General features: G+C 38.2%; 1 protein-coding gene and 1 non-coding gene across 2 annotated transcripts in view; one reads left to right on the plus strand and one right to left on the minus strand.

The window, feature by feature from the left end:
- Positions 1–25327, plus strand: part of LOC138762391 (uncharacterized) — a 307807-nt gene extending 282480 nt beyond the window's left edge. Inside the window, exons 42-44 of the mRNA XM_069936157.1 lie at positions 979–1104; positions 2773–2914; positions 24516–25327. Coding sequence (XP_069792258.1) covers positions 979–1104; positions 2773–2914; positions 24516–24979 — 732 coding nt within the window. The 3' untranslated portion in view covers positions 24980–25327. The remainder of the gene's footprint in view (positions 1–978; positions 1105–2772; positions 2915–24515) is intronic.
- On the minus strand, positions 21976–22144 carry LOC138762501 (U1 spliceosomal RNA). The gene has a single exon (XR_011356917.1). It is a non-coding gene; the product is annotated as a U1 spliceosomal RNA (small nuclear RNA).
- Positions 25328–27095: the final 1768 nt, after the last annotated feature.

Below are 27095 nucleotides of genomic sequence, written 5' to 3' on the forward strand. Positions count from 1 at the left end.
GGAAAGATATCAGATAGAGTGTAGAGAAGATTTACTAAGATATTGGCTGGACATCAGGAACTGAGTTACAGGGAAAAGTTAAACAGGATAGGACTTTATTCCCTGGAACATAGAAGAATGAGGGGATATTTGATAGAGGTATTTAAAATTGAGGGTGATAGACAGTGTAAATGTAGAAAGGCTTTTTCCACTGAGGGTAGGTGAGAAACAAACTAGAGAACATGGATTAAGAGTGAAAGGGGAAACATTTAGGGGGAACACCACACAGAGTGGTGGGAGTGTGGAATGGGCTACCAGCTGAGGTGGTGAATGTGGGCTCTATGTTAACATTTAAGAAGAATTTGGGCAGGTATATTGATTGGAGAGGTATGGAGGGCTATGGACTGGGTGCAGGTCAGTGGAACTAGGCAAAAAAATGGTTCAACACAGACTAGAAGGGCCGAAGGCCAGTTCTATGATTCTATAGCCTTATAAGAAAGAATCCACACTCAATCTCTTCTTAAGAATTGAGGCTGGACAAGTAGTTGATATGTCACTGGAGGCGCCCTTTGGGACAAGTGATCATCATCCTATTTGTTTCAAGATAGTGATGGAAAAGCATGGGACTGAATCTTAATTTATAGGACTAAATTGGGGGAAGGCTCATTTTGCCAGCATCGAACAAGTCATTTGTCGGTGTCTGAAATGAGCTTGCAGAGGAAGTATTAGTGCCAACATTCAAGAGGACAGATACTTCAATGAACAGACATAGACATTGAATTAATGCAAACAAGTAGGCTTAGTAGAATAGACACAACAGTTGACATCGACCATAGAGGGTAGGTGGGGCAAGAAATGCTTCTATGTTGTACAATGGCTCAATGGGTAATTGTCTAGTGGAACATTTTTCATTGCCTGCCACTTTAATTCTCCATTGTATTCATTCCACTCTACTTTTTAAAATTTTTACTCTATAACCAATTTATTTTCATATTTCAGGCAATTGACTTGCAGGAAAAGGAACTAAAATCATTGAAAATTCAAAGACCGCCACAGATAATTGCTCTCAGCTATGGCAAGAAATATAAGCTCACGTCCTTCGCAAATGTAACAATAATACCATCAGTAAGTAGGGGACAATGTTCAAAACTGGAATTTTTTCAATCTTAGACAACATGCATATGAAGTTTACTAACTCTGTCATTAATTTATTAATACCTGTAGTATATTTAATAGTAAAATCAGTATTATAATTTACACACACACAATACTAAAAATTCTGTGTTATTCCTTAATTTAGTTTGCTTACCATCTCTGTTTTAATTTTTGTAAGTTTCTCTAATTTGGGACAAGGTGTGGTTTTATTTTAAACTCAGTGCAATTGTGCTCTTTTTCTAGTTGCAGATCTGGCTTATTTTTCAAAATTATAGAACTTCCAAGTGTTCAAGAGTAAGGTGTAGTAGGTGCACTGGAAAGCAGAAGTAGGAGTAGGCCATTTACCTGCTATGAATATGAAGAGAGGATGAGGGCCAAGTACGGCAAATGGGACGCGCCCAGAAGTCCAAATTTCAGCATAATGAATTAGATTGAAGGGCCTATTCAATGCTGTATGGTTCAATGTAATTCATAGTTCACTAATTTCTCATTTCTTTTAATGATGTCAGCTCTAAAATTTTGCAATAAAATTGCATGACTTCTATTTGCACGACTGCACTGCTTGATCCAGTTGCTTACAAGAGCTGATCCCCCTTTTCCTTTTGAAGCATATCATCCCTTTCACATCTCAACAGCTTCCATAATTTGTTATTGATTTTTCTTGATAATCACAATGATGATACATTAAATAATTTGTAATTATTAATTGGATATTGAGGGAAGTAACAACTGAAGCAGGACCTGCAATTTGTATCTGTTAAAATACTTTGTTGCATCAAAAATTAAGATAGCCCAGGGCTGGAACATGTACATTAGTACGGACTCATTGGGCAGGATATTCTATATCTGTGCTACAATAAGTTCTGCCCTGTGGTTATCTAAATTATTCTATAATTTCAATGTAAGTTATTGCTTAGCGATGATCCAGTAAGTTCAGTGAATTTATGCTGCTTGATGTTTGATCAGATGTCATGGTTAACCATTGATTTTTTTTCATGCAGTATTTTACATTTTTAATAATAATTGAAATAATAATTTAAAAAGGCATGTTTTTTTTAATGAGGCTCCTGAAAACTCAACATTCAAGTGGTCATTCCTTCCAGTCAATGCGTGATGAGCCCTATTCAACAACAAAACATTACAGCCAAATTCAATCTTGTTTTCCCCTACTTTTTCCACATATGCACTTCCATCAAGTGTTGCCAGACATAGATCATCAACTTAAAGACTGGCCATTATGCAAACTGTTTCAGGACAGTAAGTCCAATTGTAATTCTGATTATAAAACAATATCAGGTAACTCAGCACAGACCAGAGATCAAATATTGGTAATTTCATTGACATGAGTCTTAGCCATTTCTTCCAAGTTTATAATTCACCTTATAACTATATAATGCCGATTTAAGTCTGCAATGTAAAAGATATTAATGATATTAGGAAAAAAGATAAGTAAGGGATTTTATTACATTATTATGTTGCCATGAACAGCAGAAAATTGAGCATTTTGTGCATAGTGTAGCAAACAATTTCCTTTTGCAGTGTTCTTGTATTTAACATTGCTGCCATGGAAATCTACTGTGCAATGATTAAAAGTAATTTCCTCTCAATCCAATTTACCAAACTTCTTGTTAATGACAGGATATAAAATTCTGCTACTTCAGGTTTAATCAAAAGCTACCGTTTTATGAAGTGAACTGCACAGAGAAGAACTACAATATTAAGCTGAGTTTGACAGAGAAAAATAAAATTACTGTTTTATGGGAACTACTGATAAAACCAGGTAAGTCAGTGCATAATATTCTGATACTAAAATGAACACGTTAATTAATACAGAAAATAAATGTATATCATATTGATATCAATGCAGATTATTTTGAGGTCAGGTCATGCAGTAGATTTTCCATGGTATTGCCAATGAAATAGTGATAATATTGACCAAAAGAAAAACACATGAAAGATAAACATCAAAGCTTGAAATAGTTCAATGCCACGTGATTGAAGATTAGTCAAATTGGTCTGTAAAGCATTCATTACTAAAAGAAAGTACCACAAAACTAGCTATAACTTAGCAACTTTTTCTTTGAGTTAAATATAACATTGTAGATCTAAAGAAGGGCTCCACTTGCAGGGAAATCAGAATCAAAGTCAATAACCATCCTGTTTTTCTCCACCTTCCTCACTACCACCACCACTTGGTCTGTCCAAGGGCTTTTACTGGATTCAACAATCCCCACATTGAGTAGCCACTGTACCTCTGACCTAATAATGTCCCTGTCCCTGGCACAGTACCACCTACTTTTTGTGGCAACGGGTTTACAGTTGTGGGTGAGGTTAGCGAACAATGGTGGCGGGGTGATCTTGAGAGTTGAGAATCCATAGGTCATGCATGTGGGCCATCTTCAGGTTGCTGGCTGGGAACAGTGGGGGAAGAGGCCAGGGTGTTAAAACCTTGTGTTTATGATTTATGGTTGTTTTATGACTTACCCTTTAAGGATTGTTTTTGTAGAATTACCATATTTACTATGACATCATATGTCGTAATATCCGAGCGGACCGGGAGTTCTCTTCTCATTCTTAGCATGACCATGGAAGAGACATGAGCTCTCGAGAAACTTTTCTTTGAATTTGTCATTATTAATCATTTATTATCATTTTAATTCATTTATATTTGTTTGAAGTTGAGTATCATTATCATTTACAATATGCTTTGTTTTACTCATCATTATGAAGTGTGAAGCTATGAAAATGTTTATTCGCTTTTATCAACGACAAGGCTATTTTCATCTGCAATTATGAAGTTTGATTTATTTAGATGAATAAAATACCATTCAAAATATCGAGGCTTACTTCTCTTAGAAGGTGACATGGTTTTAGATTGAGAAATGCAAGAAGCTGGAAAATGTCACCTCTGCCAGCGGACGAAGTGTGTATGTGCCCCAGGGGTCTAACACCAGTTGGTTTGGTCGCAGCATCCGCTGCAAGTTCTGGCTCCACTGTATCCTCTGCTGTGCTATACCTCCGTGGGGCAGGATCTGCAGTGTCTGCTGCAGTTCTGGGGCAGTCCCTCTACTCTGACGGTGGTCCCCGGAGTGGGGGGTGTTAGGTCTGCTTTGTTCATGAATGAGTGAGACAAACACCAGACTGAGTCGAAATCAGGGTTCTTTGTTCTTTATTACCGGATTGTAACACTTGCAACTAACAATGTTAGTCGGAGAATGCATTCTGCCGTTATCAGCAAAATGGTGATTTTTTTATACCCTTGGATACGTGCTTAGAACATCATCATATCATTACTTGTCCAATGACTAAAACTGTTGCTATCCTTTCCCTGCTAGCTTCCTGCCTCTCAATCCATCAATGTCTCTCTTATCTTGTAAGTACAAGGATGCATTCACATCTTGTTACAGCCCTGCACAGGGTAACTCCTTACACATTCCCATCTCATGATGTTTTACCTTACAGGGGGGGGGGGGGTTGCATTACCTGAACCTCTGTGTCTTGTTGCTCTACTTTTATGCTCAGGGCCTCCTGATCCCTCAAGTGGTCTTCCTTCTCTGCCCTGTTGCTTCTGAGCCTGTCTCCGCCAACTTCGGTGTCGGGGGGACTCGCGTGCAGTCCTGGTGTAGCTCTCCCAACAGCTCCGCATGGTCTCGCTCCGGGCCTCTGCTCTAGATCCTCATTGTTCTTGGTTGATTAAATTGTAGTGACACATCAATCAAGTAGAGCATGAGATTGAAGTGGAACTTTAATCAACCAAGAAACAGCCTTGCCTCTAGCCGGGGAAGGTCAAAAGTGTTCAATAGGCGATTGGCTCACCTTTATATAGGTGACACCCTGTGGCCAGTGACGAAATGGCAAGTATCCATATCATCACACCCTTATCGTTAGCAGGCATGTTATGATATTATCAGGAACATTACCGTTAGTAAGTTCAAGAACGTTACCACAGATGTTATGAGTCTTTTTGTGTTAATTAATAAACCATTTAAAACTCATCTAGACTTTGTCATTAATTCCTTGAATGCATTAAAGTAAAGAACCCACTTAGCCTCCAAGCAGCTTTTTTATGAGTAGAAGTCACTATATTTAGTCAACAAAATAAATGTGGCCATTTTAGTCAATAGAAAATAGCCGCATCTATGACTGAATTTGATTGAACGCACATTGTTGAAACATTCCTACCATCCCTCTTTGATTTTGAGCAATAATTAAAGCAATATGGCGGCCATGTTGGAAATGCTGATCGCAGGCTGCTGACAGCAATCCACCTCCATTGGTCTGAGCATCAGTCACAGACTGGTCCAGGGCTTCTAATCCTAGAGCAGAACGTCTGATGAACAAGCTGGCAGTCATTTGCCAAGAATCACAGTGATATCATTGACTGCTGATGTGGTGGAAACTCGCTTGTTGACAGCAGTGCATCACAGCCATTAGAATTACTTCTGTGGATTCCTTCTGTGCATTTATTTAGTTTGAACAGTTTGGAAGTGCTGCTGCTTGTCTATTGGAGACTGATGATTTTGTGCTTGTGTTGTGCGTGGTTAGTGCTTGAGCTTGGCAGTTGGTTGGATGGAGACATAAAATTGCCACCACCACCACAGCTGAGCACGATTAAAGACACTGCAGAAGACAGCGACTGAATTTAAAGGCAGCAACTTGGAAATGGCTGAAGATGTATCACAAAATTGTGGTGAAGAGGATAAGGATGTGCATTCCAACTGGAGAAAGAGTCAAGTGTGAAGGCAATATCTGACATGCAAGATAAAATACAGACCAAGACCTGGAAAAAGCCATAGCACTCTGTAGGGCTACACAAACTGTAAAAGCACAGGCAAAAGAGCTGTTTAGTGAAACTTGCTGCAACATAGATGCAGTGAGCAAGAACAGACATGAACCGTTTATCAAAAAAGGTGCCTAGGTGGAAAGAGAGGCGTGGCCAGTGAACAAAAATGAAAGGGACAATCAAAAGCCATGTTGTCGATGTGGAAAACAACACCTACCAAAAAGTGTCCTGCATATGGTAAAACATGCAATATGTGCAACAGAAGTAATCATTATACCCACTGCTGTAGGAACCAAGAGCAACAAAGCAAGGTTCATGTAGTAGATGAAAGGGGGATAGAGGAATTCTATGTAGATGTTATGACTGAAAACAAGAAAAAAAACCAGAAACTAGATGTTGTGATTAAAAGTGAATGACATATACATTTCAGTTTAATTGGATACTGGAGCACAAATTAACGTAATATCAGAGACTGATTTTAAGAAGATTAGATCCAAAGCAAAGATGAATGGAACAAAAGTGAAGGTGACAGGATATTCAGGTACATGTGCAAGGAGAATGCATGGTCAAAGTGAAACACAAGGACAAAGAGCATATGCTAGCATTCATTGTGGTGCCAAAGAATGTACAGGCCATACTAGGTTTAAAAGCCTGTGAGAAACTGAACCTGGTAGAAAGAGTCCTCATTGTGGAAAGTGAAGGAGAGACAGTCTGTGATGAACTCATGAAAGAATACAATGACCTATTTCAGGATCTAGGCTGTCTTCCATAAGAACACACGATCAGAGTGATAAACATGAGCCACTGATAATACATCCATGCAGAAAAGTTCCATTTGTGCTTCAAAAGCAACCAAAGGCAGAGTTGAACAGGATGGAAAGCCTGAACGTGATTCAGAAGATAGATGAGCCAACGGAGTGGGTAGGTTCACTCATCGTTGTGGACAAAAAGAATGGAAAGTTTAGAATTTGCCTGGATCCAAGAGATCTAAACAGAGCAATAAAGAGAGAACACTTTAAGCTTCTGATATATGAAGAAATCATGTCACGGTTTGCAAATGCATAGTTTTTCAGCAAGCTATATGCATCATCAGGATTTTGGCAGTTGAAATTGGATGAAGCAAGTTAAAAGACTGTGCATGTTCAATAGTCCATTTGGCAGATACAGATTCTGAAGGTTACCATTTGGAATTGCCTCAGCTCCTGAAGTGTATCATGAAACTATCCATATGCTCTAGGAGCACTTGGATGGAGTTGATACCTCAATGGATGACATCATAGTATGGGAAACTACAAGAATGGAGCATGATGAGGAGACTAAGGAAGCAACAAGGGAAACAAACCTGAAGTGAATAGAGAGAAGTGCCAGCTCGAGGTAACAGAACTAACATTTGTAGGAGATATTATTGGCAGTGAGGGCATCAGACCAGATCCCAGAAAGGTGTCTGCCATTGGAAACATGCTAAGACCAGAATGCAAAAAGGACGTATAGAGGTTTAATGGAATGGTCAACTATATGGGTAAATTCATATCCAACCTCTCAGAAAAGATGGCTCCATTGAGAAGATTAACAGAAAAGAACATTGAATGGGAGTGGGATCATGACCATGAAAAGTCATGGAGTGAACTAAAGAAACTGCTCACAGAGGAATCAGTTCTGAGGTTTTACAACCCAGCGAGACCCATCAAGTTATCATCAGATGCATCACATAGTGGGCTCAGTGCAGTTGTTCTGCAAAAATATGATGACTGGCAACTCATTGCGTATGCATCATGCTCAGTGACAGACGCAGAGATGTGATATCCTCAAATTGAAAAGGGGCTGGTCAGCATCACATATGTCTGTGAAAAATATCATCAGTTTGTATCAGGACAAGAAATCAGTGTAGAGACTGATCATAAGCCCTTGATTGCATTGTTCCAAAAGCCATTAAATGAATGTCCATTTAGAATACAAGAATGATGATTAGGCTGAAACACTAGACACTGAATATGGTGCACACTCCAGGTAAGCTAATGAACACAGCAGACTCGTTATCTAAAGCTGTTGAAATGAGAGAACCCACAAACCCAAAATGGATGAAGACATGAACGCCTTCATGAACATGATCACAAGTGCACTGCCCATATCAGATGCAAAAATGAAGCTCATAAAGTCAGAGACAAACAAAGATGAAACACTGAGAAAACTGAGAAAAAACATCTTGGATGGATGGCCCAACATGAAGCAGGACTGCTCATCTGACATTGCAGAGTACTGGAACTGCAGGGTGGAACTATCAGACGTTAAAGACATCATCTGCAAATGAAGTAAAATTCTTATCCAAAAGAGTCTGAGAAAAGAGATTCTAAAAAGGATCCATGGGGGACATCTCAGAATTGAAAAGTGTAAGAGCACGAGAGGTGATGTACTGGCCAAGAATTAACAATGATATAACAAATAAAGAGTCAAACCCTACAATATGCCAGAAATATCAAGCAAGCAATCCTGCAGAACAACTAAAGCCACAACCAGCATCATACAGACCTTACCAGAAGGTAGGCGCTGACCTATTTGAATGTCAAGAGAAGGACTATCTTGTAGTCATAGACTATTACACCCTGTATCCAGAGGTATGTAAACTGAACACCACCACTGAAGATGCTGTAATAAAGGTATGAAAGCCATATTCTTCAGACATGGCGTGGCAAGCGAGGTCTTCACAGACAATGGAACCCAGTTTTGCAATTCAAAGTTCCGACGATTTGCCCAAGAGTGAGACTTTGTCCATACCACGTCAAGCCCTCATTTTCCATAGTTCAATGGTCTAGTGGAAAAAATCGGTAGACAGTGAAAAGTCTGATGAACATGTCAAAAAACAGTGGAACGGACTTCTTCCAGAGCAAGCTAGTATACTGCACAACCTTGCTCAAATGTGGTATGTCACTAGCACGACTCTTTATGGAACGTAGGCTAACATTAAACCTACCAATTCAGGAGAACCTCCTAAAAACAAAAGAGGGGGAGAAAGTGAGGAAATTCAAAGACAAACAAAAAGAAAAGCAAAAGCATTACTTTGACAGAGGAACAAGAAACCTACTGGAACTCTACACTGGTGACCAAGTAAGGCTAAAAGACAAACCAAACTTAAGGACTCAGAAGGGAAGTTTTTAGTGAAGTCCAACCAAGATCATACACCATTCAGACAGATGAAGGTGCTGCTCTGCGAAGAAATGGTCAAGATCTTCAAATGGGACCAACCACAGTAGATGGAAAGACTGATACTGTTGAACAACCTGAATACACAGCTGAGCAACAACTCAGATTCAAGGACAATCAGTCAGGAGATCATCAAGACACATGAATCCTCCTAAGAGACTCATTGAGCAAATTTAAAGACTCCTGTTATAGAATAAAGTAGTGCTATCTTATTCACTCTTCAGGTTTTAGTGTATGTAAAACAAGTTTTAAAAATGTTAACAATGTTGATAATAATGAAAATGTAAGTTCCTGGTGTTAAAGTTAAAATTGCAGAGTTATACAAAGGAAACAGGTTAGTTAAAAGTGAGCTACTTTTGTTTTAAGAAAGGGAGATGTAATGAATGTGATCATGGTTGCATTTGCTACTAGCAAGATCTTAAGGATATAGTTCATGTTTGATTATACTTGTCTGCCAGCAAGTGCTGACACAGAAGGAAATACTGTTGTGTGAGAGATCTATAATGGAGGCTTGCAGCCTCATGGCATGCCTTATGGGGTTTTTTCAACAACTTTAAAATAAAGAACATTTTCCTTCATCCATATGTTGTCTAAGAGCTCACACATACGAATACAAGATGAAATAGAGATATCAAAGACACTCCAACAGTGAGCAAAGATGTAAAGAAGTCCAAGTCACAGCCACATCCAAGCATGAGATGTAGTATCTTTGCCACCACTTTGACAGTTTCAGTGAAGGAAAATGATAAAGGAACTAAGGAATATGTGAATTTGCCTGTTGTGAAGAACATGTCTGGTGTCATTGTGGAGTTTCTCCAACAGTCTTGCACTTCACATATAAATTGATATTCAGTTATAATCTAGCTTCTAAACTTTCTGCCCCAGGTTTTCAATCTCAGCAATCTGAATACAACATATTGGGGACATAAAAACCATGGTTTGTGCCACCACCTTAATGGCAGTATAAAGTTTAAAATAAGGGGATGAGTCAGCATACAGGATGGAGATTGAAAACTTGGCTGAATGGTGCACCAACAGCAACCTTGACTCAATGTCCCCAAAACTAAGGAGCTGATTGTTGACTTCAGGGAAGGAAAGCCAGAGGTGCACAATCCAGTAATCATTTGGGAATCAGAGGTGGAAAAGGTGAGCAAATTTAAGTTCTTGGAGTAACTATCTCAGAGAATCTTTCTTGGACTCAACACACCAATGGCATTGTGAAGAAAGCAAGTCAGCACCTCTACTTCCTCAGGAGTTCAGGGAGTTTGGTATGACATCCAAAACCCTGATAAATTTCTATATGTGTGTGGTAGAAAGTGTGCTACCTGGCTGCATCATGGTCTTGTACTGGAACACCAATATCCCCAAGCATAAAGCCCTCGAAAAGGTAGTGGACACAACCCTCCCCACCATTGAGTACATCTAAAGGGAACGATGCCATCAGAGGGCAGCAGCAATCATCAAAGACCCACATCACCTAGCACACTCTGTTCTCTCTGCTGCCTTCGGGAAAGAGGTATGGGTGCCGCATGACTCATACCACCAGGTTCAGGAACAGCTGCTACCCCTCCACCATCAGACTCCTCCACAACAAACTCAATCAGGGATTCATTTAAAGACTCTTACTTGTGCACTTTGCTCTCTTTGTATTGCACAGTCAGTTTGTTTACCTTCATTATCTGTTTACATTTCTTTTTATTACATGTTCACACTATGTGCAGTTTATTTTTGCACTACCAATTAGTGGTAATTCTTTCTCCCCCACAGGAAAAGGGAATTTCAGGGTTGTATGTAATGTCATGTATTTACTCTGACAATAAATCTGAAATCTAAATCAAACTCTCCATTGTGTCTGTACAAGTCAAGGCCAGGAATGGAATTGCAACAGTGCATACGTATGCATTTCTTGACCCAGGGGCTAATAAATAAGTTTAATCTTCAGGGAAGAAGATCAAGGATTCTATTGAGAACAATGGGTCAAAGGAAGGTCATTGAAACCAGCACTGTTTCAGGCCTAGAGGTCACTGGACTGGACAGCAGCAATTTTTGTGATCTCCCAGGCATATTCACTCAGAAGACTATGCCTATACACAAAAGAAACATCCCACATAAAAACAATATCAATCAGTGGTCTCATCTGAGGAATGTTCATCTACCTGAAATTGACTCTGAGATAGAGTTGGTGATTAGCTCAGATGTATTTAAGGCTCTGGAACCACTAGATGCAATATAGAGTGTGAGATACGGAGCTTACACTGTCAAAACCTGGTTGGACAATTAATGGACCATTAAGAGGAAAAAAATAATAATGCTCAGGAGCAGTCAGCGACAAGTGTCAACAGAATATCAGTTGTGAAACTTGATGAGCTGTGGGAATAGCAGTTTAGGACTGACTTTCCTGAGTGCCTCAATGATGATCAAGAACTTTCAAAAGAAGACGAGCAGTTCTTTGATTTAGTCTTAAAATCTGTCAAGCTATCGATGGCAATTATTACATTGGATTTGCTTTAAAGGAAAGAGAAATATGCATGCCTGACAATAGAAGTGTTACTGAACAATGTGCACTGAACCTAAAGAGAAGATTCAAGAGGAATTCTTCCTTTCATTTAGACTTCACCAAATTTGTGTCTGACATGATATCCAAAGGTTATACGGAGAAAGTACCAGATGGTGACTTGGAACACAGTGATGGCAGAAAATGTTATTTACCACACCATGGGGTACTGCATCCATAAAATTTTGGATGTTTGACTGTGGAGGGACATTTCAGGGAGTTTCACTAAACTCTCTGCTCTTACAGGGGCCAGACCTGACCAGTACATTGATAGGAGTCTTGGCTAGATTCTGTAAAGAACCTGTTGACATCACTGCAGACATTAGAGCAATGTTCCACCAGGTGAAAGTACCAAATGAAGACCATAGCTTGTTACAGTTCCTCTGGTAACCTGATGGAGACGACAGTCAGAGAACATGGTAGAATACAGAATGACAGTGCATCTATTTGGAGCAACTTCTTCTCCAAGTTGTCTGAACCTTGCCCTTAGGAAGTGTGCTGAGGACAATATAAAACAGTTTAGTCCTCAAGCACCATCATGAACAACTTCTATGTGGATGTCTGCCTCATTTCAGCAGGTTCAGAAAAGATGTAATACTTCGTTATCATGACCTATGAGCAATTTGTTTCAAGAGAGGCTTTCTACTTACCAAGTGAATAAGTAACAGTTGTCATAAGTTGGCTGCCATACCTGAAACAGAGAAAGCAAGAGAAATGAAGAATCTGTGGAGAGGGTGTTAAGTGTACAATGGTGTGTTCAGTCTGACATTTTTAATTTCAAAGTCACCTTGAAAGACCGACCCCTCACAAGAAGGGGAATTCTTTCAATAGTCAGTTCAATATATGATTCCCTAGAAATATTGGCACCAGTAGTCCTTACTGCCAAGAAGATCCTGCTAGATTTGTGTAGGAAAAGAATTGGTTGGGATGATACGATACCAGCCTCCATTGCACAGGAATGGATGTGTTGGATTCAGGATCTCATAAGCTGGAAAAATTTAAGGTTGACAGATTTTTCAACCCCACAAACTTTGGAATGGTAACATCTGTTCAACTGCATCATTTTGCTAATGTATGTTTGGACGATTACAGAACTGTAAGTTACTGCAAAATAACCATGGTCAAGCACATTGTGGATTTGTGATGGGAAAATCAAGAGTGGCTCCATAAAAGCCAGCCACTATCCCTTGAATGGAGCTGACTGCTGCCACCAAGCAGAATGGACACATTGTGGAGAAAAGAGCTGCAGATGAAACTAGCAGACTCGTTATTTTGGACCAATAGCACCTCTATGCTCAAATACATCGATAAGTCCACGTGGTTCCAAACTTTCATTACCAGTAGAGTTGCTGAAATTGACAAAGTCTCACATGCACTACAGTGGAGATATGTTAACATGGTTAACAATCCAACAGAGATGGCTTCCTGAGGTTTGAAAGTCAAATCTTTTCTGAAGAAAGAAATATGGGTGTACGGGCCTCAGCTTCTTCTTCGGCCTCAGGAAGATTGGCCTCAAAATCCTGATGGATTGGAAGAAATCTCACCAAAGGTTTCTGAAACCAGGAAGAAGTGAATCCAGTATCTCACTTAATCCATTTCTTCTCATCCTGGATTCATTTGAAAAGCTTGAATGCTCAGACTTAAAGGATTGCTTCTGTATCATTGCAGAAAGAGGAAAAAAGCAGCTTCATCTAGATAATATCCATCTGCCACAAAAGGAGACAGGAGACTCAGGAAAACAGTGGTCTCACAGTTGAAGAACTGGCTAATGGTGAAGTGGAGATAATCTGCTTTTGCCAGAAGAAGAGATTTGCAGATGAAATCTCGTCTGAGAAAAGGAATGTATGTAAAGAGGACTAGCTGCATTCATAAACTCAACCCCATTCTGTAAAATGGTGTATTAAGAGTTGGGTTGGGGGCGTGGGGGGGGGGTGATGGGTGGTGCTGGACATAGCAGAGCAGCAATCGCAGAAGAAGTGAAACATCCTGTCATTCTGGCCAAAATTTTTCACATTTCTGATCTAATTCTTCAACTTGTTCATGAAAATGTGGATCATGGTGGTCGCAACCATATGTTATCCAAACTACCCCAAAAATATTAAATTCCTGGTACCACTGTGTTAGTCAGAAAATTTGTGTCAGAATATGTTGTTTGTCACTGTATAAATGGACAACAGCAGATGGCAGATTTGCCCTTGGACAGAGTCTCTCCTTTTTTTTTTAATTTTTTTATTTTTCACACTATAAACCATGTTGACCAAGATACATACAGACATTTTTTCTCTTGAATGTATACAGTGTCATTTTCTCCCCCTTTTCCCCCTCCCTTCCCTCCCTCCCTAACCCCCTTTCCCATTTATTTGAAGTTCAATCTATAAGATACGTTAAACCTGTTAAACAATGTTGTCACTTAATAAAAATAAACAAAAAATTTTACTGAGTCAGTTCTTTTCGTTGTCTTCTCCTTCTGTCTTTTTAGGTGGTTGAAGTCCATGGTAGGATTTCTCTATTGTATTTCATGTATGGCTCCCATATTTGTTCGAATATTGTGATGTTATTTCTTAAATTATATGTTAGTTTTTCTAATGGAATAGATTTATTCATTTCTATGTACCATTGTTGTATTCTCAAGTTGTCTTCTAATTTCCAGGTTGACATAATACATTTTTTTGCTACAGCTAGGGCTATCATAACAAATCTTTTTTGGGCTCCATCCAAATCGAGTCCAAATTCTTTATTTCTTATATTACTTAGGAGGAAGATCTCTGGGTTTTTTGGTATATTGCTTTTTGTGATTTTATTTAATATCTGGTTTTGATCTTCCCAAAATTTTTTCACTTTCTCACATGTCCAAATTGCATGAATTGTTGTTCCCGTTTCCTTTTTACAGCGAAAACATCTGTCTGAGTTTGTTGGGTCCCATTTATTTAACTTTTGAGGTGTGATGTATAGCCTGTATATCCAGTTATATTGTATCATGCGTAACCTCGTGTTTACTGTACTTTTCATAGTTCCGGAGCATAGCTTTTCCCATTTTTCATTCTTTATCTTTATGTTTAGATCTTGTTCCCATTTTTGTTTAGGTTTACCGTTTGTTTCCACGTTCTCCTTTTCTTGCAGTTTGGTGTACATGTTTGTTATAAATTTTGTAATTATCATTGTGTCTGTAATCACATATTCAAAATTGCTTCCTTCTGGTAACCTCAGACTGTTTTTCATTTTGTCCTTCAAGTAGGTTTTCAGTTGGTGGTATGCAAACATTGTATCATGAGTTATATTTATCCTTCATTTGTTCAAAGGATAATAATTTATTTCCCGAAAAACAATTTTCTATTCTTTTGATCCCTTTTCTCTCCCATTCTCTGAAGGAAAGGTTATCTATTGTGAAAGGGATTAGTTGATTTTGCGTCAATATTAGTTTTGGTAGTTGGTAATTTGTTTTATTCCTTTCCACGTGAATCTTCTTCCAAATGTTGAGCAGATGATGCAATACCGGTGAGTTCCTACGTTGCACCTATTTTTCATCCCATTTATATAGTATATGTTCAAGTATCTTCTCCTGTATTTTATCTAGTTCTAATCTGGTCCAATCTGGTTTTTCCCTTGTTTGATAAAAATCTGATAGGTATCTTAATTGTGCGGCTCTATAATAATTCTTAAAGTTTGGTAGTTGTAAGCCTCTTTGTTTGTACCATTCTGTTAATTTATCTAGTGCTATCCTCGGTTTCCCCCCTTTCCATAAGAATTTCCTTATTATTTTCTTTAGCTCCTTGAAGAATTTCTCTGTTAGATGAATTGGTAATAACTGAAATAGGTATTGTATCCTTGGGAAAATGTTCATTTTCATACAGTTTATCCTTCCTATCAGTGTTAGTGATAAGTCTTTCCAATGCTCTAAGTCGTCTTGTAATTTTTTCATTTTGGATGATAATTTAGTTTATATAGATGGCCGAGATTTTTATTTAGTTGTATACCTAGGTATCGCATTGCTTGTGTTTGCCATCTAAATGGTGATTCTTTCTTAAACTTTGTGAAATCCGCATTATTCATTGGCGTTGCTTCACTTTTATTTGCGTTGATCTTGTACCCCGATACTTCTCCATATTCCTTCAATTTCCTATGTAATTCTTTTATTGATATTTCTGGTTCTGTTAAGTATATTATAACATCATCTGCAAATAGACTGATTTTATATTCCTTCTCTTTTATTTTTATCCCTCTTATTTTATTTTCTGTTCTTATCAATTCTGCTAGTGGCTCTATAGCTAACGCGAACAGTGAGGGAGATAGTGGACATCCCTGCCTAGTTGATCTGCTTAAGTTAAATTGTTTTGATATATATCCATTTACTGTCACTTTCGCCAATGGCCCCTTATATAATGCTTTAATCCAATTAATATATTTCTCTGGTAGGCTGAATTTTTGTAGTATTTTGAATAAATAATTCCATTCTATTCTGTCAAAGGCCTTCTCTGCGTCTAAAGCAACTGCTACTGTTGGAGTTTTATTTCCTTCTACTGCATGAATTAAGTTAATAAATTTACAGATATTGTCCGTTGTTCGTCTTTTTTTAATAAATCCAGTTTGGTCTAGATTTACCATTTTTGGTACATAGTCGGCCTATCTGTTTGCTAATAGTTTAGCAGTTATCTTATAATCTGTGTTAAGTAGAGATATTGGTCTATATGATGCTGGTGCTAGTGGATCTTTCCCTGTCTTTGGTATTACTGTAATTATTGCTGTTTTGCATGAATCTGGTATGTTTTGTGTTTTATCAATCTGGTTGATTACTTTCAGGAGGGGAGGAATTAATAAATCTTTAAATGTTTTATAGAATTCTATTGGGAATCCATCCTCTCCTGGTGTTTTATTGTTCGGTAGTTTTTTTTAATATCTCCTGTAATTCTTCTATTTCAAATGGTTTTATTAATTTATTTTGTTCCTCTATTTGTAATTTTGGTAGTTAATTTTAGTTAGAAATTCATCTATTTTGTCTTCTTTTCCTTCGTTTTTAGTTTGATATAGTTGTTCGTAGAATTCCCTGAAGTTTTCATTGATCTCTGTTGGATTATATGTAATTTGTTTGTCCTTTTTCCTTAATGCCAATACCATTCTTTTAGTTCATTCTGTCTTAAGCTGCCATGCTAGAATTTTGTGCATTTTTTCTCCTAGCTCATAATATTTCTGTTTTGTCTTCATTATGTTCTTCTCCACCTTATATGTTTGTAGTGTTTCATATTTTATTTTATGTCTGCCAATTCTCTTCTTTTAGTTGTATCTTCCTTTATTGCTAATTCTTTTTCTGTATTTGTTATTTCCCTTTCCAACTGTTCTGTTTCCCAATTGTAGTCCTTCTTCATCTTAGTTACATAACTTATTATTTGCCCTCTGATGAACGCTTTCATTGCATCCCATAGTATAAACTTATCTTTCACTGATTCCGTATTTATTTCAAAGTACTTTAAATTGTCGTTCAATGAATTCTCTAAAATCCTGTCTTTTAAATAGCATGGAGTTTTATCTCCATCTATACATTCTTGGTGGGATGTCCTTTAGCTCTATTGCCAATAACAGGGGTGAGTGATCCGATAATAGTCTAACTTTATATTCCGTTTTCCTAACTCTCCCTTGAATGTGGGCTGATAACAGGAATAGGTCTATCCTTGAGTATGTTTTGTGTCTACCCAAATAATATGAATATTCCTTTTCCTTTGGGTTTTGTTTCCTCCATATATCCAAAAGTTGCATTTCTTGCATCGATTTAATTATGAATTTGGTTATTTTGTTCTTTCTGTTAGTTTTTTTTTCAGTTTTATCCATGTTTGAGTCCAAATTAAGGTTAAAATCCCCTCCTATTAGTATGTTCCCTTACATATCTGCTATCTTCAAAAAGTTATCTTTCATAAATTTTTGATCATCTTCATTAGGTAAGTGTACATTGAGTAAATTACAAAATTCTGAATATATCTGACATTTTATCATTACATATCTCCCTGCTGGATCTATTATTTCCTCTTCTATTTTGATTGGTACATTTTTATTAATTAATATAGCTACTCCTCTGGCTTTTGAATTATATGATGCTGCTGTGACATGTCCTATCCAATCTCTCTTTAATTTCTTGTGTTCCACTTCAGTGAGATGTGTTTCTTGTACGAATGCTATATCAATTTTTTCTTTTTTTCAGTAAATTTAACAGTTTCTTCCTTTTGATTTGGTTATGTATTCCATTAATATTTAAAGTCATATAGTTCAACATAGTCATTTCATACTTTGTTTATCTTTCCTTTCCGTTTCCTCATCACTACCTTCCCTTCTTATCCATTTCTACTTTTTTTTAACACATTATAAGACAACATTTCTAAAACATAAAATATTTGCACTGTTCTCATATCTAAAATTCCTTTAACCCCAATAGTCCCTCCCCTTTCTGAGTTGCCCTTTGTCCCTTGTCAGGCAACCACATCTCCCCTCTCCATTTGGATTTGCGAATCCGCTCGCAAGCGTCAACTGATTTCACAGTGACTGTTATTCTTCCCCACCCAACCCCCCCAGAAAAGATTTTAATCTTCATATATAACAAAAGTCACTCTCTTAATTCCCTCCTTACTTCCTTTCTTCCCTTTCTTTCCCTTCTTAGTCTCTATTTTATATATATGTGTGTGTGTATATGTGTGTATATAAAATATATATATATATAGTTTGTTGTCATTTTTGTTCTTGTTACATCTCTTCATCTCTCTGTCTGTTTTGTAGTTGTTCTGCAAATTTTCGTGTTTTTTCCGGATTTGAGAATAGTTTGCTTTGCTGCCCCGGGATAACTATTTTAAATCTTTTTTGGCTTAGCTTCACGGACGAAGATTTATGGACGGGTAATGTCCACGTCAGCTGCAGGCTCGATTGTGGCTGACAAGTCCGATGCGGGACAGGCAGTCACGGTTGCAGCGGTTGCAGGGGAAAATTGGTTGGTTGGGGTTGGGTGTTGGGTTTTTCCTCCTTTGTCTTTTGTCAGTGAGGTTGGCTCTGCAGTTTTCTTCAAAGGAAGTTGCTGCCTGCCGAACTGTGAGGCGCCAAGATGCACGGTTTGAGGCGATATCAGCCCACTGGTGGTGGTCAATGTGGCAGGCACCACGAGATTTCTTTAGGCAGTCCTTGTACCTCTTCTTTGGTGCACCTCTGTCATGGTGGCCAGTGGAGAGCTCGCCATTTAACACGATCTTTGGAAGGCGATGCTCCTCCATTCTGGAAACGTGACCTACCCAGCGCAGTTGTATCTTCAGCAGCGTGGATTCGATGCTGTCGGCCTCTGTCAGCTCGAGTACTTCGATGTTGGTGATGAAGTCGCTCAAATGAATGTTGAGAATGGAGCGGAGACAACGCTGGTGGAAGTGTTCTAGGAGCCATAGGTGATGCAGGTAGAGGACCCATGATTCAGAGCCGAACAGAACCTCGACAATGAAGACGCTGTTTACATCCGGTACCATATGGATGGCAGTCTCTTCAATCTGAGGCACCTGCAAGCTCACACCAAGACACAAGAGCAACTTGTCCGTGATCTACTCTTTGCAGACGATGCCGCTTTAGTTGCCCATTCAGAGCCAGCTCTTCAGCGCTTGAAGTCCTGTTTTGTGGAAACTGCCAAAATGTTTGGCCTGGAAGTCAGCCTGAAGAAAACTGAGGTCCTCCACCAGCCAGCTCCCCACTATGACTACCAGCCCCCCCACATCTCCATCAGGCACACAAAACTCAAAACGGTCAACCAGTTTACCTATCTCGGCTGCACCATTTCATCGGATGCAAGGATCGACAACGAGATAGACAACAGACTCGCCAAGGCAAATAGCGCCTTTGGAAGACTACACAAAAGAGTTTGGAATAACAACCAACTGAAAAACCTCACAAAGATTATTTTAAGTACCGCTAGGTATTTTAACATAAATTTATTACCTTTTTTCCATAGGGTCATTTTTGCTGCATTAAACTCCTTCCTCTTCTTCAGGAGTTCAAAACTTATATCTGGATAGAAAAAAAATTTTTGACCCTTGTATTGCCTTCTCCAATATATTTTCTCTTGTTGTATATCTTATGAATTTTACTAGAATGGATCTTGGTTTTTGTTGTGGTTGTGGTTTAGGGGCTAATGTTCTGTGTGCCCTTTCTATTTCCATTTCTTCCTGTAATTCTGGTCTTCCTAGGACCCTGGGGATCCATTCTTTTATAAATTCTTTCATATTTTTGCCTTCTTCATCTTCCTTAAGGCCCACAATCTTTATATTGTTTCTTCTATTATAATTTTCCATTATATCTATCTTCTGAGCTAACAGCTCCTGTGTTTCTTTAACTTTTTTATCAGATTCTTCTAATTTCTTTTTTAAGTCATCTACTTCCATTTCTATGGCTGTTTCTCGTTCTTCCACCTTGTCTACTCTTTTTCCTATTTCTGTCATGATCATCTCTAATCTATTCACTTTTTCTTCTTTACTTTTTATTCTTCTTTTTATTTCACTGAATTCTTGTGTCTGCCATTCTTTTACTGTTTCCATATATTCTTTAAAAAAAATATCCTCTGTCTCTTCTGATTTTCTTGTTGGGTTGTTTATTTTATTTTGTTGGGTATTTTTGTTCTTATTTTTATTAAAAGTGTCCTGGTGTTGGTCTTCTTCCTCTGAGTTGGTCATCTGTTGTTTCTTTGATTTCCTATTTTTATTCTCTTCCTTCTTGTTCCCGTTATTTTCTATGTTTTCCTGTTGAGAGTCTTGCTGTGGTGTTATATTTGTCTGTTTCGGCTGTGGAGATTTACTCCTCAGCTGGTCCCCCCTCCTGTCGGTGTAATTTTTGTCTTGTGCTTCGCGCATGCGCGAGGATTTGCGCATGCGAGGTTGCGCACTTTTGTTTGGCTCCGTGAGCCATCTTTGTAGTCCTGAGTTCGGGGTTTCCACTGACCTCAGGGAGCGGGCTTCTCTCTCCACGGCGGGCTTCCTCGTACCGGTAAGGCCTTTACCATCCTCTTCCGACGTCCTTCCTTCTTCTTTTCTTCCCATTATTTTTGGTTTTTCTTTCTTTGCTGCCATTTTCTCCACACTTTCACTTTCAATTTGTTATGGTTTTTGTGTTAGTGATTTTGTTTTTTCTCTACCTTTTTTTTACTTTTCTGGAGAGGGCTGGAATTCCCCTATTGGCCACTACTCCATCACGTGACTCCTCCCTGGACAGAGTCTCTCCTGATAAACCTCCCTTCACATATGTTGGAGTCGATTATTTTGGACTCTTTGAAGAGAAATGTGGAAGGAGTGTTGTGAAGCTTATTTTCACATTTAGCTATAAGAGCAATTCACATCAAAGTGGCATCACCACTCTTTCATCAATTCCCTTTGGCATTTTATAGCTAGACCTGGTCAAGTGAAAGAACTACAATCTGACAATGGCACCAATTTTGTGGGAGCTCAGTGCAACTTGAGGGAGGGAAATGAAAGCTGGAATCAAGGTCAAATCTATAATACACTACTCCAGAAAGGAATCAATTGGATCTTCCATCCCCCTGCTGGTTCACATCATGAGGGTGTATGGGAAAGATTAATTAGATCAGTGTGAAAGATTCTCAATGTCACTCAAAATGTTCAAAGACTTGACGAGGAAGGACTTCACACGTGAAGCTGAGGCTATCCTCACAAGTCATTCAATCACCAAGGCTTCTACAGATCCAAATGGAAGCACTTCCCTGAACCACTTTATGCTCCTTAAGACTATGCCATTGATGCCTCCAGCGCAGTTTTAGAAGGAAGACATATATATTCGTCACAGGTGGAGGCAAGTTCAATATATGTCAGACTTGTTCTGGAAAAGAAGAATAAAGAATATCTTACTCAACTGCAGGAATGCCAGAAATGGTCATCAGACGCAACTTTATACCAGGGATATTGTGATCATCATGGACAATTCAGTGCCTCAAAACCCCTGGCTAACTAGAAAAATTGTTGAGACTATTCTGGACAAAAAGGGACTTGTATGCCAGGTTTGGATCAAGACCAAAACCAGGTTTCTGAACAGACCCATCCTGCCTTCTACAGGAGATAGGGGAACTTTGACAAGCCCAGAGCTGACTTTATTTTTTTACTGTTTTTTGACCTTGCCCCTTGCCCACTCCACAGACTACAGACTCCAGAGTGGTTGTAAAGATCACTCTTCAAGGCTATGTTCTGGTAACCTCTGGCCTATGAAGAATGAAGAAAGAAAATCTATATGATATTGGAATAGTAGGTTTGATTGTTATTTATAATTGTGTAATTATTATTTGAGACATAATGATTGGGGGCCAGTATAAAAAAAAACCAGTCCTCCGTTACCACAAATTTTGCTGTCGAGTATCCCGCAATCGGGGACATCGCAGGCATCAGCATAGCCACAGTGCAATGAGATAGCCTCATTCTGGTAGATCAGCCATCCTCCCCATCGATTCTCCCCTGCCAGGCAAGTATGACTATGACTATTGAAGAGTAATTAATAAATGCAGTATTTTAAAAGGAGCCTCTTTTCCCAAAGAATGATCAAAAGTTTGAGCTATACCACAAGGCATGGTTAAGATCATTATAATCTGGAGTATTAAGGGAACCTAGATAGTGGAAAACTTTGAAGAATTTGCTCATAGTTTTAGATGATAATGCATGGTTTAAGGATTGTGTGTAAGAGCCCCTTATGGCCCAGTCACACCAAATGCCCTGTTTTTGTGCTGTAAACACATTATTTTGTAAGGACCTAAGTACGATAGAAACATCAAGTGTGCATTATTGGGATCAGTTTCAAAATAAAATTTGAATTTTCCATTTATTGATTAAAAATGACAAGCAATAGAAATTTGCTTATACTTGACAATTTCTTGAATTCCATTTGCATCACAAACAAGCCAAATGAATGGGCAGGGAGCACATACACACTTCTGACTATAGGAGTTCTGCATACCATTTTGGAAGGGAAAATTATTAATTATTTTTATTATGCCTGAAATACAGATAATAATATTTCCTCTTGTAAATATAAACCAAATTTGTATTTGAGTCCCCTTGCCTATAGGCTGGTTTTCCAAGATGTAGCAAGCATTGACATTGTCAGATTTCAAGGAAAAATGTCCACTAGAAAGCATGTAACTGATGTTATGGACCTTGGACAATTATATTTTTGACTGAGGACAGGTCTGAACCTACAATGGGGGACTTGACAGCTGCTAGGAGCTAGGCTACCACTAGGGAACTTTGACTTTCACCATGCAGAAAAAGTGCTTGGGCTCACAGGAGAGTGAGACTGCGGCTGTTAACCTCTCTCCACCGATGGGGAGAGCTGGAGGCATATGATGGGCAGTTAAAAAGCCCAGCACACTTACTTTGATGAGGTGAATTGGTGTATTGGACTGCAGGTATTCAGACTTTCGGTCTGACTGTGTGTGCTCACCCGGCATCTTCAGCAAGCCACACGCTGAGGTGCTTTGTTCACGGGTGCTAGCACTGCTGTCTGGAGCTGTAGGTCAGTGTGCTCACCCAGTAGTTTCAGTGGAAAAAGGAAGACTGAGTACTTTGTCACAGGTGTCAGTACTGCTGTCCTGACAGCAGTTTGGGGGACTCTGATACCCAGAGTACGTGTGGGACTGACCAGTGCCTCTCCCATCCTCTTTCAAGAGGAGAACTTTGTGTTACATGAGTCATGGGACCACTCAAGCTAGGATGTCCAAAGGAGAGGACTTGTGTAACAGAAAGTCACTTGTTAACCCTAAAGAGGGCTTTGGAGGCATGAACCTCGTATGGTGACTAGGAAGTCACTGTGAAATTCCCTGGTGAAGTAAGTAAAGGTGGTTGTTACCATATTCAAAACTCAAGCCAGTCTTGTGTTCCCCTGGCAGAGTTGAAAGTCTCTAAGGACCAGTCATCTGGATACAGCCTCAAACTAAAAGGAAACAAATAATCCTAACCATGGAGACCAGATCCGTGAGCTGATGCTTCTTGACTGTCTTGACGTGACTGACATGAGGGTTTTGTTTTGGGAATTTTGGTGATTTTTTTTGGGGCATTTCAGCTGGGACTGTTATGGTCTGAGTTTTTTCACCACATACACCGTATAATAATCTGTTTATATAGAGTTGCCATTAAGGCTGGTGTTTGGGTGTTAAGTTTATCAGTTACTTCTATTATTATTATTTACTGTTTGTTAATACATTTTGTGTTAAACTTAATCCATTTGTTTGTGTGCCTCCAAATTGCTGCTAGGTAGTGTAATACTGAAATATGAAGAATTAGAATTAATCCCAAGGGAATCCTCCTAATTCTGCCCTACCATCACCTTGTTATCTAAAAAATAGACAAAAGTTCTGGACAACATGTCAGATCCAGCTGCAGTTCTGAAGCTTTTTGTAGGTTTTCTACTTTGCAAAGTAAAGTTTTGGAGGGTAGAAATCTTAAATGGATAGATATGACTTATGGGTGGAATATGACTTATTTTTGGAGTGAATGAACTACATTTCAAAAATGCCTGTTTTATCTGAACTATTTTTAAGACCTTGCAAATTATTTGGGAAAATAAGAGGTTCAAAATGAGGCTTAGCATCTATTTTGGTAGTGAAGTAGCTATCACTGTAACTTACCAGGTTAGAATTTTTTATGGGTGCAGTATGAAAGGTGACTTTGCTCTTTCCATCTCTCTCTTATCCAATTGTTAAAAAAAATGACTGTGGAAAACCAAAACATTGAAAATAATAAAGAAAATTATACTTTAATATGGTTACAAAATTAGAAATTTAAAATGTTAATGTAAACAATCTATATTTCTCTAATTTTCCTTTAATAATTGAACATCTATTTGCAGATATGTTCAAAAAAATGAAGAAAGGTATGGATTTTGTTAAAAGACACAAAAAGGAAATTATTTGTTGTCTTAAAATGACTCCACCAATCTGGTCATATCTGCGAACCAAAAGTGTAATTAGCAAAGATGAAGAACGTGAAGTTAGCTCTCACATTACAGAGATGCAACAAAATAGAGCCCTTATTCAATTAATAATGAAAAGGGGAGAAGAAGCAGAAGCAGAAGAAGAACTTTACAATGCACTAGTAGAAAATGATCCTTATTTTGTGACTAGTGTGGAATGTAATTATTCAGACAAATTATGTAACAACTGTTTAAGACAATGGAGTTCAGCTTCTTTACAGGAATATAGCTTATCTACAAATGAATTTAATAACAAAAATGGAAGAACATGGCTGGCTCATTTGGTTTGTATATTTAGTGGGTTGATTGCAGGTTATTTACTTGGTTACAATTTTTCATAAATTATTTTTGCAGATCTTCAGTCCAATATCTGCTGAAGCTCTCTGATGTATGCTTTGAACCACTGTATCAGCAAAAATGTCATTCTTTATTATAGCCCTCCCATAACAATCTAGGTTTTTCCACACTCAACTTAATGTAGTAGAATATTTTAAAGCTATCTCGAGGTCATTTTGCATTAATTAATTTTATTATTGTATAAATACTGTAAAATTTTCTATTAATTTTCATAATTTTACTTTCTTCCTTTGACAGTTATAAATGTTCCATTTGTTTCATTGTTTACTTTCAACTGTAGTGATGCTTGCTCTATAACATCAAATATTGATAATAAACAAAAATAAAAATTATTTGTAGTGTAACTAATATTATCTTCCATATTTTGAACATGTTCAAACGATTTTCTTAAAAGCAAATAGTATGATGACAAGACATGAAAGTGATTAAAATATAACCCTAAAGAATTAGAATGATTAGACCTGTCTATGATGGGATGGAGGCAAAGAAAATCCAAATGACTCTCCAAAATATCTCCTGTCCATTGTATATCATTTTTAATTTTTGATAGCACCCACTTTCTCACATCTATGCCATTGGCATCCTAAATTGTCCCAACATAACTCAAGGACCTTATCTTCTTATTAGGCACTTTGCAGTTCTCAGGATTAAATGCTGAATTCAATAATTCAGATGATTAACTTTTTTCTGTTTCTAAGATATTCAATCTATGATATTAACTCAGCTTTTCTTTCTCCATAGATGTTGCCTGTCTGACCTGTGAATTATTTTCAGCAAGGTATTTTCAAACTGCTGTATTCTGCATTTCACAGTTCCAGGGTGTTAATTTTTTTTTATATCTCCACATTCATCTCCCATTATTTACACCTCCTCTACAAGCACCAGCTATCATTATCAAGCCTTCATCACTCTCTTAGAAAGCATCTTTATCATATCAAATCATTTGGTCCATCAGATATTCCCTTTTTACTCCAATCCCATAATTTGTCTTACTTTTCCAGATCCAATTCAATCTGAAATTTCACTGTACACAACCTGCCTAATCTGATGAGGTTTCCAGTACTTATGTTTTCATTTCTATTGTTATACATCTGCAGTTTTTTTGTGCCTTTTAACCTACTCAGAGATCAAAAATGCAGACTCATTTTATCCCAGTCTGAAAAATAAACATACGAATATATTCACATTTATTGTTCATTAATCAGTGTGATATAAAATGTCACAATTTTTATTTCTCTATATCTCTCTGGATGCTTCAGCCCCTTGGATTTAATTATTAAAGATGTTTTTTTTTCCCCCTGCAACATCAGGCTCATGAATAACCCCACAATAGCGCCATGTTGCTCTTGCTTGGTACTAATTCGCCATGCTTTTTATTGTAACTCTGTAAATTGTGTTCTTCACACAGCTTTGTGAATGGTAGACTGCTCGCAATGAACCTTCTCACTGAACATAATGTGACAAATAAATTAAAATGATTAGTCACATCACAAAAGGTTGTTAAACAGCACAGTTTGCAGTGCTGGAGAAATCGGTAGATAATGCAGCGTCAGAAGAAAGCAAACTGTTTCAGGCTTGACCCCCTTCGTCAAGGTTAGACAAGCTGCCCTTCATTTCGTGCTCGAAATACTTTTACAGGTGACCTCTAGATCACGGCAGTTTGGGTTAAATACGACCTGACAGAATGCACAAATCATTACTCAAAATGTTTAAATAAAGAATATAATTCATTCTCGCGGTATTTGTGGAGGGGGTTAAAAATTCAATGCAATTATTTTCAATACACAGAAGCGCCGCAGTGTCGCGCGGGTGGGGGAGAATATCTAACCAATGCTGCGGGCTTGAACCTTTAAGATTACTCAAGTTATCTTCATTTACACCTCCAAATATTTTGATCTTTGCCTCCTACGAACGATGGGGAATCTGTTGAGTTTCACTAAATTGTGTCATGACTATAATCAGAGGCTGCAGACTTTAGTATTTCATGATTATTTGCAGCTCGCGTTTCTTGATGCATGATTTCCCCTGATGGAAATCCTGATACGTTCCTTTTGGTGGCGGGGAGCGTGTCGCCCCCACCCCTCCCCGGTCGCCGTTTGT

Source organism: Narcine bancroftii, chromosome 4 (assembly GCF_036971445.1).
Source record: "Narcine bancroftii isolate sNarBan1 chromosome 4, sNarBan1.hap1, whole genome shotgun sequence".
Taxonomy (NCBI): Eukaryota; Metazoa; Chordata; class Chondrichthyes; order Torpediniformes; family Narcinidae; genus Narcine; species Narcine bancroftii.